Source organism: Poeciliopsis prolifica, unplaced genomic scaffold (genome assembly GCF_027474105.1).
Source record: "Poeciliopsis prolifica strain line A6 unplaced genomic scaffold, Auburn_PproV2 SCAFFOLD029, whole genome shotgun sequence".
Taxonomy (NCBI): domain Eukaryota; kingdom Metazoa; phylum Chordata; class Actinopteri; order Cyprinodontiformes; family Poeciliidae; genus Poeciliopsis; species Poeciliopsis prolifica.
The window spans coordinates 5,760,077-5,772,183 of NW_026562404.1; the positions used below are offsets into that span (position 1 = coordinate 5,760,077).

Sequence of the window (12,107 nt, forward strand, 5' to 3'; positions counted from 1 at the left end):
TACACACATAAACACGAAGACGCACACACTGTAGATTCCATGTTTTAACTGATTTTTTTATTATTATTATTTTATTTTTTGATGTCCTCGTTTGATTTGTTTCTTAATTGTACGACTTTTACTAATTTTCAGTAATTGTCACAATAGTTCTTTATGGAATATTAACACACATATTTGGATACAAAATGCATTCTTTGCATGTCAGTGTGGAACAGAATCATGAGACTCCTGCAAAGAAGGGGGTTGTGTTTTGCATTGATAATTCCCAATTAATTAGACATTTATTCAAACTTAATATTAACCAAAGTAGATTAATGAATTAAAATGCTTGCAAGTAACCACACGAACATAATGCTTTGCGTAAAGCACCGAACCACATTAACTATTGCGCATTGCGCTGCTACTCCAGCCCACGTAAAAATAAATAAATACATAAACAGTAATAATCACATTCATTATTTTATTTATTGAAATAAACTTGCATCCTCTTTTGCACGTGTAAACTGCTTCATGTATCAACACGATGGCTTCCACTCTGTCAGTTCACAGAGTCGGCTAAACGTCTGATTGTTTTCCTGTGGCCCAGCTCTTGAGCATTTCCAGAACTTCCCTTTAAGGGTGTGGGTCTAGCTGACTTAAACCAATGGTGTGACTCGGCTTTCTGTGGGGGAAAAACGGTGACATGCGAGGCAGTGGGTCTTTAAAGGAGCTGCTCTGCCCCTGCTCTCAAACCCAATCTCGCAGGACTTGTTAGCGTATCACGTGCCAGACTCTTAATGAAGTGGACACACCGTTGGGCCCGGTGTGCGCATGCGCTCGGTGTAAAATGTAGTTGGAAATGAGGTGTCCGTCTTGGAGTAGTCGACTTTTAAAAAGCATCGGCAGCCCGTGATATGACGACTTCGCTGGTTCTGCATCCACGCTGGGCGGACACCTTGATGTACGTTTATGAAAAAAGCCCGAATGAAAGCAGCCAGAATAAAAGCCAAACAATGGAGGGACTGAGCGGTAATTGCCCTGCGACCCACTGCAGGGACCTGATGTCGCACCCAGCGCTGGGACGACATTCTGGCTCCATAGCGACCCACCAGGGCTCCGTCTACTCGGATATTTCCTCTCCGGAGAGCGGTCGGCAGTGCCCCGCTCCCCAAACGTCTTCGAGCGCGTCTCTGAGCTACGGCTACCCCTTTGGAAATCCATATTACGGCTGTAGATTATCCCACTCGCACAACGTGAACTTGCAGCAGAAGCCCTGCTCGTACCACCCCGCGGAGAAATACGCCGAGCCCAGCACGGCTCTCCCCACGGAAGAACTGTCTACCAGGCCGAAGGAGTTTGCTTTCTACCCGAGTTTCGCCAGCTCGTACCAGGCCGTCCCAGGATATCTGGACGTGTCGGTGGTGCCCGGAATCAGCGCCCATCCTGAGCCGCGACACGACGCCCTAATCCCCATGGAGGGCTACCAGCACTGGGCTCTCTCCAATGGCTGGGATGGACAGGTGTACTGCTCAAAAGAGCAAACGCAGTCGACCCATCTCTGGAAATCACCTTTCCCAGGTATGGATACAATACAGTTATTATATTTCCGGAAATAGAAACTTTTGAAACTACTTTGATTAACTGAGCTTACTGTACTGTTTGACAACAGGGATCAATTGGAAAGTATATGTGATTGAATTTACATGTTTTTTTTTTTTATAAAGTGCCTTGAGGAGACATCTGTTGTGAATTGGGCGCTGTGTAAATAAACTGAATTGAGTTATTACTATTACTATTATTATTATTATTATTATTGTTGTTATTATTATTATTTTCACAATTATGCTAGTACAACATTTCACACGTGTCATCATGTTCAGAGCATTACTTAAATCCAAGCAGACAAATGTCCTCTTCTAACATCTAAGATTTAAGTTCACATTGATATTACTTGGTACCAGAATGTCTCTTCTAAGCTAAATTCTAAATTGCATTTTAGACCATAAAGAACCTTTACATAATCCCACTGTATAATTGTGTGCAAAATTATAAACTTTTTAAAAGACTCTCGTAGGTGTCTGTATTTTTTGTTATTATTATTAAATTGAATCCTAAATATTCAGCTTAAAATAATAATAAGAATAAAAAAAAAACAATAAAAAAACAAACAAAAAAAAAGAAAACAAAGAAACAAAGGTGGAATATACTCAGTGGCACATGCATAACGGTATGAGAATAAATGAACTTTTTCAGCTGCCTGATCCTCTGACAATATTCTGAGCGTTGTGCCTGGCACGGTCACATGACGAAAGGGGCCAGGTTGCTGTCACGTAGAATATAAAGGTACATCACTGCATACCTTTGCCCCATGTAGTAGAACACAGTGACTGAGACACAGCCTGCTTGATTTGGACTGTGGCCGTAAATCTCTGAGCCTTGTGATGCGTCTTTTTGCATGCAGGCCAATCTGGACTCGTGTAGAGAACATCTGCACTGCCATCCAGACAGATAAACGCATCACAATCAGGAATCATTTTACATTATTATTATTTTATTATTATTATTATTATTATTAAGGTTCGCATGTTGTGATCATGCAGTGAAATAGTCACTCGCTGTAACACACATCTCATTTGGCGTTTATGATCTTTGTGAAATCTGCAGCTATTTTAATTGCACATTGATACCCCCTCAACCCCTCCCCATCCCACTAGCCTCCAGCACATCTACTCCCTGCAGCCCCCTACTCCCATTTTTTATGTTGCAAATATATTGGAGCTAGCCACGCAAGCACGCTGTCAAGTATGCGCGCACACGTGCTCAAACACACGGTGACGTCCTCCTACAGGAACACACAGCTGCAAGAAAATAGGAAAAACTGCAAAGAAACACTGAGCACCATTCAATATGTTTTGCACTTTAATCATCGTTTAAAATGTAAAGAATTTAGAAGAATGTTAAAACACAAAATATTAAGTTGTTTAGAAAAAACAATAACCCACCTCTCATTTGATTTTAAAATGAAAGGAATTGTAAAACTTTTGCTCGCAATTTAAGGAACCGTGCTCTTTTTTGTAACATTTTTAGCAGCTTAAAAACTTTTACAAAAAAAAAAAAAGAAATTATCAATTTACGTAACCATAACAAATGAGTCAGTTACTGAAAATAGAAGAGGAAAAAGAAAAAAAAAATATATATATATTTCCAATTATTACTTTTGGGTATTTAAACACAGTTCAGGTTTCTGTATCTGAAGTTTTCTTATGTGTAACATTTTGCATGTGAAGTTTGCTTTACTTGTTTTTAAGAGCTCCATTCTGTTCTAAGTTTTGTTGACAATTTTTAGTTTTCTGATGAGGCACTTCCTTGAGTGCTCCTCTCTGCAACAGATACACTGTTCGTTCTACCCCTTGTCCTAAGGACAGATTTATCCAAGAGGCCTTTAATAATAACTGTAACTGCGGTTTGTAGATCTAATCAGCAAATACACTGCTGTTTAAAGAAGCATTAATGATCACTCACCGCTGAAAAGTGTATAACAGAGCTTCTGCAGGTTGATGTTTTGTGTGATTTACTTAAACAAAGGACGCGGAATTGTGCTGTGATTTTTTTATTTGCATTTTGTGTCAGATGTTCTGAAATATCAGGTGCACCACACCTGAGAACAACTCCCACCTCTAATCTACGCAGATCGCACGCACGAGGCGCACTAACAGATACACACACACACCCACACACACATATCCCCCTCCCCCCTCTTCCCCCCCCCCCCCCCCCCCCCCCACACACACACTTGCACACGCCGTTTTCTAGATTTCATTCTCTTCTGCTAACTGGAGTTCTCCTGGTAGAGAGCTTTATGTATTTTGGACGACATCTAAAATGTCCCCTTCTTTCCCTTGCAGACGTCGTGCCCCTGCAGCCCGAGGTCAGCAGTTACCGTCGCGGGCGCAAAAAGCGCGTCCCTTACACCAAGATCCAGCTCAAGGAGCTGGAGAAGGAGTACGCGGCCAGCAAGTTCATCACCAAAGACAAGAGAAGACGCATCTCGGCCGCCACCAACCTCTCGGAGCGCCAGGTCACCATCTGGTTCCAGAACCGGCGGGTCAAGGAGAAAAATTCGTCAGCAAATCCAAGAACAATCACATCCACACCACTTGATACAGACAGGGCTGCACCTCGACTCGTCCGAAAACAACACGGCATCTGTTTACCTCTCGCATCGAAAGATCTTGACTAAAGAACATTAGATATATTTTTTTTTCTGTTGTTGTTTGGGCCGAGTGCGTTTTAAATCTCTAATTTAAGTTCCAACATCAGCCAACACCGCCGACCACGTCTACAGCCTCCCCTCCACTTCTCAGTTTAGAGATAATCCTCTAAAAACTGTGAAAATGTTGAAAGTTCACTTCGATTTTGTTTTATAGGAATGTACATATATAAATATATAATATTTAAAGCGCTATCTGTATTTCAAAGACAAGTATTGCGTGTTTTATTTTTTTCTTCGTCTCCTTCTTATTCTTCTTCTTCTAGCCTGCTTCTTTAAAAGGACTGACGACAACTCAAAGTGCTTGCAATGGGGGAGATCAAAATCAAAGGAAACTGTTGTCATCTTAGAGAGGATGAGCGCCACATGGACAGCATAAGTCGAACTTTCGACTTTAATCAGTTTCTACAACTGACATTGAAGACTTTCAGCAGAAAGAATAATTAGGGAAAATAAAGGAAGAAAAAAAAAATCAATTTCAAAAGCAATGTTCCCATATGTGGGATGTGTTCTGTAAAGCCTGGGCTAAAACATAGGCTGCTATGTTGTTAATCTGTATAGTGCAATGCCTCCATTATTTAATTCATATTATCTAGTACCGGAGTATCATAAACCTGTATGTTTTCCTTTATCAGTGAAGGACTCTGTCATGCAACTGGAATGATTGTAAACCATTAAAGTGAGTATTACATATAAATGCACAATCGTTTTATTTTGTTATGACCTTGTTCGGTGTAACGGTGGAGCTATGACCACACGTCGCGTATACGAAGCCTGTATCGTTTCTACTTTGGTGCAGTATGTGAACTGTTTTGTGGTGTTGAATTGCGTTCTGGTAACAGTGTTTCATAAATAAATGATGATTATGAAAATGCTCGCTCATGCTCGAGTCAATTAAGCATCTCAGCCGGAAAATTTCAATTTGTTTCGAGATGCGCATATGTTAATGGGCTGCCAAACTGCTGTACGTTTTGTTGTTGTTGTTGTTTCTTTATATTACAACTCCAGTACTACCAAATAGTTATTGGACATCTAGTAAAGACATTGCTGCACATAGGGCGATTCTAATTTAGAGGACCCGATTGCGTCATTCAAAATATTTAATATTTGCACGACCTTGGCCGTCAGTTTTGAGATTTTATCAGCTTGTCAAGTTAGATTTGGTTCAATGTAACTGCATCGAACCCAGTTCTGAGAGAAAAAAAAATCTATTAAGATAAATTTTAGGTTGTAACGTGAGATGAAATTAAGGGAAACAATAAAGCGAGTTATGTTCTCATCTTCACCACACAAAAGCGCATTTCCACCTTTCTAAAACAATCGTCTGTCATTTCCCCCCTATTTTAATGAAATAGATGGTCGTTTCTTTTGCAAAAATTACTTCTGAAAAAAAAGGCAATTATTTTAGGGAGGTAACGACATTCAGCTTTTTCCACTTTTCAAAAGTAAAGACCTATTCCGGCAAAAGAGCGTTTTACTCAAATGGCACAATTTGATTGGAGAATTCTACGTTTCCCCTGATAAGCAATCATCCTCTGAGTGTGTGTGTGTGTGTGTGTGTGTGTGTGTGTGTGTGTGTGTGTGTGTGTGTGTGTGTGTGTGTGTGTGTGTATATGTGCTGTGTGCGTTGCTAAATTTATGTGTCACATTAGTATTCAGATAAATGTGTATTTCACTCCGTATGTATTTCGCCGTCCTTTGCGGATTGCGGCCAATGCCTCTGAAACAGGTAAGTTGTGCGCAAGATCTCCAGTCCAGAAACATATATCTTCAGTCACTGTTCTCCTGGTTTCACATAAATTCGCTTTCATCCAAAACGTAAGAAATTGGCATATTTTCACAATTTCTATACCGTAATATGTGGACACGCTGTCGCGTTTTTGTGACCAATGTGTATGAGGCACACACAGTTCCCCCCCCTGCAAGAAGAAGGTTGAGTAGAGTAAAACAAAGTGTGCGAATTTTACTTTTAAACGGGTTATATTTATAGAGATTGGTTGATCAACTGATAATATAATACAGCACACAATCTATCGCTTGCTTGTTTTGTACATATACATGTACAGGCACAGAACTTTTTCTAATTTGCTGTAGGAAACGCATTTATTTATTTATTTATTTATTTATTTATTTATTTATTTATTTATCTGTTTGTTTTTATTTACTTACTTAGAACAGCTCAGTAAGGCTACCTGCACGAGACACATTTACTAAAACGACTGAAGGAAAATACGTTCAAATGAATATCCCACACAGCTGTCCAGGGAATCAGACACAAGCTGGAGCTAGTTTATTTTAGGTCTTCTTTAGACGTGTTCACGTCGAGTCTGTAATTTGGGTTTCCAATTGGAATGAACACTGCATGAGCTGAGTTGACGCATGTGCCAAACGGACTAGATCAGGCTTAGAACGGCTTATTCAATTCTGAGTTTCAATCTCTAAACCCTGGTACTTTTAAGTGTAAGTCTCCTGCAATGTGGATAACTAAAAGCTTTGCTGAATTTATAATTACTGGATGAGATGTGGTTTAATTCCACTCTTTGGCAGCTTTGTGTCGGTTTTTCCAGCTTATGCAGATCTTTCTGAAGCTTTTTTTTCGGTCTGGGTCCCTGAATTTGCAGCCAGTGGAAACTTCTGGCTCTTCTTATTTTACCCTTGACCATGACTATGTGGTCACTTTGACCTTGACATCACAGAAGATTGTGAATAATAAATAAGGGGGCTGGACGGCGGAGCTCGGTGGTTTGTTTGTGGGCAAACAAGGTGTTATTTCCCCCGTCTAGACAGCCGAGGCTTAATGGCATGCCATAAATTCATAAAAAGGGGAAGTGTAGCGATATCCTTTGACCTGGGTTTCTCTGACCATCTTTCGGAGCTTTACGCCGACATTTGGGCTCTTTTCAGTTTTTGGGGAAGTGCGCAAAAAGTATAGTTACATGCACCGTGTTCCTAAGCCTCTGCGAGTCAGCAATAGTTTCACGCAGTTAGAACTATGTGTCTCTCTTTCTCTCTGTGTGTGTAGGTGTGTGTGTGTGTGTGTGTGTGTGTGGTGTGTGTGTGTGTGTTATTGACCACGGCGGACAGGTAGGACTTTTTGACGACTCTCACCAACCGCAGCAATCTACAGCAATCCGAAGCAACGGGCCACACAATCAGCACAGCAAGAGGAAATAATAACACGACATCGCCCACAATATAGCCATTAAAGGTAGGGCGGCTTTCCCGGCATCTTGTCGATAGGCTTGCGTGGACTTTGTTTTCTGACTTTTGGACTTGATAAAGCTTTAAATTGGCACACGAACCTTGTTTCGTCGGACATTAATTCTTGTACGGATTGAATAAAATAAAACCAGAAGACAAAAGTTTTAAAAATATACATAAAAAATGTTTTAGGTTTTGATATTCTGGAGCATTATGACAGGAGTTGTTTTTTTTTTCTGAATTTTAATTTAATATTATAGTAAAACAGTAAACGCATGGTTTAGCAAGTCCAAAAACTCCAAAAATATGATGTTAAACAAACTTAAAATACTATTTTAATACTTTAGTCAGTTCGAAAGTATATGGTAACTAATTTATAGTTACTATATACAAAAGGAAATCAATATTTACATCTAAACATAATACAATTTTACACTCAACATATGTATGTATGAAAATCGCAAGCGTACTATTAGAGAGGAAATCTTAGACGTGAATTGCTTCATGAGAATTTTGTTCATGTTTTGCCCGCTGCGGCGTAATATGTTCCTACTTAAAAGTCAACGCCGTTTAAATAGTTCAAACAACAGAAACGTCCCAACATTTTTAGTCATAAAAGCTGTCTCCGTTTTTCTTAAAATCAAAATTCTAAAATCGTTTTTTTTTTTCTTCTTACATTTGAACTGATCAGACGCGGACTCTATGTTGAAAACACTGATGGAGGACCAAAAAACATAAAAAAATAAAAAGTTGCCATGTTTATGTCTGCGTGATGTTTCGTCATGGCTGCAGGCCGCCACCAGACACAGACATGAGAAAGGGGGCTGATAACCTCTGGTGGTGACCAGAGGAAAATATCAGGAAGTGCTTAAAGTGTTTCTCATTCATGCAGCACTCTGCTTACTCAGCTAATTTTGCCACAGTTTTGATTTAAATGCACTGTCGCAGTTTTTGCTTCCTTGCGTTAGACGGCATGTATATGAACGAGTCTATATTTTATTCAGTTTGATTTATTTATTCATTTATTTATTTATGTATTTATTCATTTGACGTTTTGATGAAAAACATATTTCAAATACTTGAAGTAGAACTTCTGGTTAAAGCGTGTCAGAAACAATGGTTTCAACATATGCCTTCGATGCCCAAACTGTTTTACAGTGTGATTCATGTTCAGATAAAACATCCGCAGTAGAAATACTCAGAGCAAATTTGCAGATTATAAGCTTTCTTTGCTTTTCTTTACTTGTTTTTAACTGTGTGCTTTCAAAAACAGCACAAAGTTGAACAAAATGCCCAGGTAAAAGAAGAAGAAATAAAAACATAATACAAAATAGTGAGGAAACATAAAATATAAATATTTATGAGGGTTTACAAAAATGACAAAGTGGAAAAATAAAACGGGCAAAACATTTTCAAATAAGCATAGGCCTACACACAACTATTCCTTCACCTGTATTTACATATATTTATATTTGAGTGTAGCATAACTTAATTCTACAGCTATTTAATTATTGCGTAGTTTCATCTGTAACGACGCAATAATTGAGAAATTGTTTATTATCGTAAAAACAGCTGCTTTGAATTTTCAGATCCATTCGTATGTTTTATAGCAATATTGCTATCTCTTTTTACAATGTTAAGTTGTCCTAAAAATCAGACACCCGTGTCTCCGTGAGATTTACATGTGTCAAAAGATAAAATAACATGAAAAGTTTCGAAAAGTTATGCAATTTTCAACTTAATTAAATCATTTCACGATCATAATGAGGAATCCTAAATCTAAAAGTGTTTACAAATATTATTACCGAGGAAACATTAAACACATTGACACACACACACACACACACACACACACACACACACACACACACACACACACACACACACACACACACACACACACACACACACACACACACACACATACGCACGCCCGCACATACACACAAATACATGGAGTCACGGGGAACAAACGAACAGCGTTTTAATTTCCCTAACTGTGAATTTGAAATTTAAAGAATTTATATATATATATATATATATATATATATATATATATATATATATATATATATATATATATATATATATATATATATATATATATATATATATATATATATATATATATATATATATATATATATATATATCGCAATGTTTTTATACCAAGATTTTTTTTCATTCTGTCAAGTTCAACTTTTTTCATTTTGTCCATAGCAATGAAAAACGGCTTGCTGTTGGTGATGTATTATGGTGATCCTGCATAATATTAACTGAGTCATTAAGAGTGTGGTTTAATTTTACTGTTTAAAAATTTTCTTTTTATGCTCCCATTATTTAATTGCTTACACGTAATGTAAGTAATTAAATTATTATTGCAGTAATTTTGTTAGGTGTTTTTTTTTTTCTGATGCTCAGTATCCCTGGATAAATGTGTTCGTTGGGTTTGCTGTTGGTAGTTGTAAATCATTAAATTAAAAATTATCCAAACTTCTTTTTCAGCTGAGAATATTGACATTTCTGTGCATACTTTATCTTTCCCCAGTGAGTTGGTTTCTTAAGGAAGGCTCTCTACAAAGCTTCCATTGGGCAATAACTGTGGAAACCTGCCTGCAGAAAATCAAAGAGAGAATAGAAGGAAGAAAAGGCCTTTGTTTAGGCTATTGCCCTGTCTAGGCAGGACGGGGGATTCCAGTTGGCTAATTTCAATAAGGAACAGACAGTGTACTAGACAGTGACCTTGACAGTGCTCCGTTTGCCACTATATTTTTCCAAAGGAGATTTTTCTTTTTTGTGTTGCAACATATCGGGGTCAGATATGGGACTGCAGCAGAGCTTGGAGACTGCCTGTGCAGGCACGCATTTGTTTGGATCTGTGGACCGGAGGCGTGGAGAGACGAGGCTGGGAGGTGCAACACATTGCCTCTTCTCCCCCGAGGTAAAGCGGCTGCTACCAGCCTGCACCTTACTCTTTAGTACGGGCGCTGTTTGTTGCCATCGCACTGTTTTGCTTCTTGCTCGTCGTTCCGACAACACGAGAACCCGCGAAGTGCCAAAGCTGAGCTCCCATATTATGTTGGACTAACGCGCTGCACGCATTGCGAGACTCACTAACTAGATGAAAGAATGTGCAGTGATAGGAGCTGCGGCGAAGACCGAGTCCCCGCAGTCTGTCCCGTTAAAAAACATCTGATATTTGTCTTGCTATTTAAGGCCTGAGCGCGGCTCAGTGCCTTTGGGTTGAGATAGGATGCGTGGTCAAAAGTGACAGACACGGCTATCACATATCGGCTGACTTGCAACTCGTTTCCAAACAAGTGTTTAAATGAATGTTGGCGTTCTCACATAACACCTCATTGGCAAATTTTGTAGCGTGGAACCGGGGCTGTCTAGCACGCATGTGCAACTCTCTGGCTGCCATGCGCATTTGTTTCTTTATATCCCTAAATGCATAATCATGTTATTGAATTAGTTTTTTTTCTCCATTCTTAACTATGTCATAATTCTGTTACCTATGGATTCAGCTGTTTATTTAAAAGAATAGTGTTTTTTGCAACATAAAGAAATTTTGAACGTGCTCTCCCACACATTATTAACGAGAATTGCGACTGTCTATCTGTCTATACCACAATGTATGCTGCAACAAAAAAAAAAAAAAGAAAAAAAAAATCTGTCTTTCACTTGGTTTGACTATGTGAGAGTAATTTGGATTACCTTTAAGATAGAGTATTAGAGTTCAACATCAAGTTCAACGCACCGTGACTCTGCGTCTTGAACTTGAATTAACGCAGCACCCGCGTCCTTGGCAGCCTTTAAGAAATGTAAAGTCATTACATTATTCAATGATTTCTTCATACTCTTTCCCTTCATTTCATCCAAATCAGAAAAATTTCCCATGACCTTATTTTACTTTTTTCTTGTTCTTTTTCAACGGGGACTAACATCGCAGAGCCACACGTGACATCTGTTGATATCAGCATCTTGACTGAGCATTGGAACACGTTCTGTTAGAAACAAACAAGCAAAATCGTACTGGATTTGTTTAATAAGATCTTTCCAAAAATAAGGGGGTGTTGTGAGGTTGCGCAGTCGCAAGGAGAGATTTCAGAAGTTAGACTTCACCGCTTCAGCGCGAGTTGCGTGGCAGACTGATGACCAAAGCATTGTAAACTCCTGAAATACTGCTTTACAGGATTTGTATAACATCTGCTTTATTAAACACCATTTTTTCTTTTATTTTTATTTTCATTTCTTCACAATGTGCAGTGAGATGACAAGGTGGGTTTCTCGACTGCCTCCATATTTGCTCGGTGTCCTCACACCCGCTTCTAAATCAACTAATTAGTGCGATATAAAGCAGAGGGCCTCTCCACTGATTGAATCAGTTAAGTGCCCTCTGATATCTTGTAAAATTCATATAAAAGAATTGCGAGAGGTGTAACTATCCCACCAGAGTTTGGCCAGCAACGTTTATTGGAGGTATCTGTTAAAGTTGCTCATGTGAGGTGTACTAGAGAATATGATGTGAAATATACGCTCTTAAAGTAACCTTGTAGAATATCGTCTTCTTCTTCTTTTCTTCTGCTTCTTCCTGTTCTTCTTCTTCTTCTTTTTCTTCTTCATTTTTACAGACCCAGTGGCTTCAACTCGCTGA

At 38.8% G+C, this 12,107-nt stretch overlaps 1 protein-coding gene across 1 annotated transcript; it reads left to right on the forward strand.

The window, feature by feature from the left end:
• Positions 1–745: 745 nt before the first annotated feature.
• Positions 746–4,706, forward strand: hoxc13a (homeobox C13a). Its single transcript, XM_055049402.1, is given in 3 exon segments — positions 746–1,557; positions 3,885–4,097; positions 4,100–4,706. Coding segments are annotated over 3 exon segments (918 nt in total). The 5' UTR covers positions 746–893; the 3' UTR covers positions 4,141–4,706.
• The last annotated feature ends 7,401 nt before the right edge of the window (positions 4,707–12,107 follow it).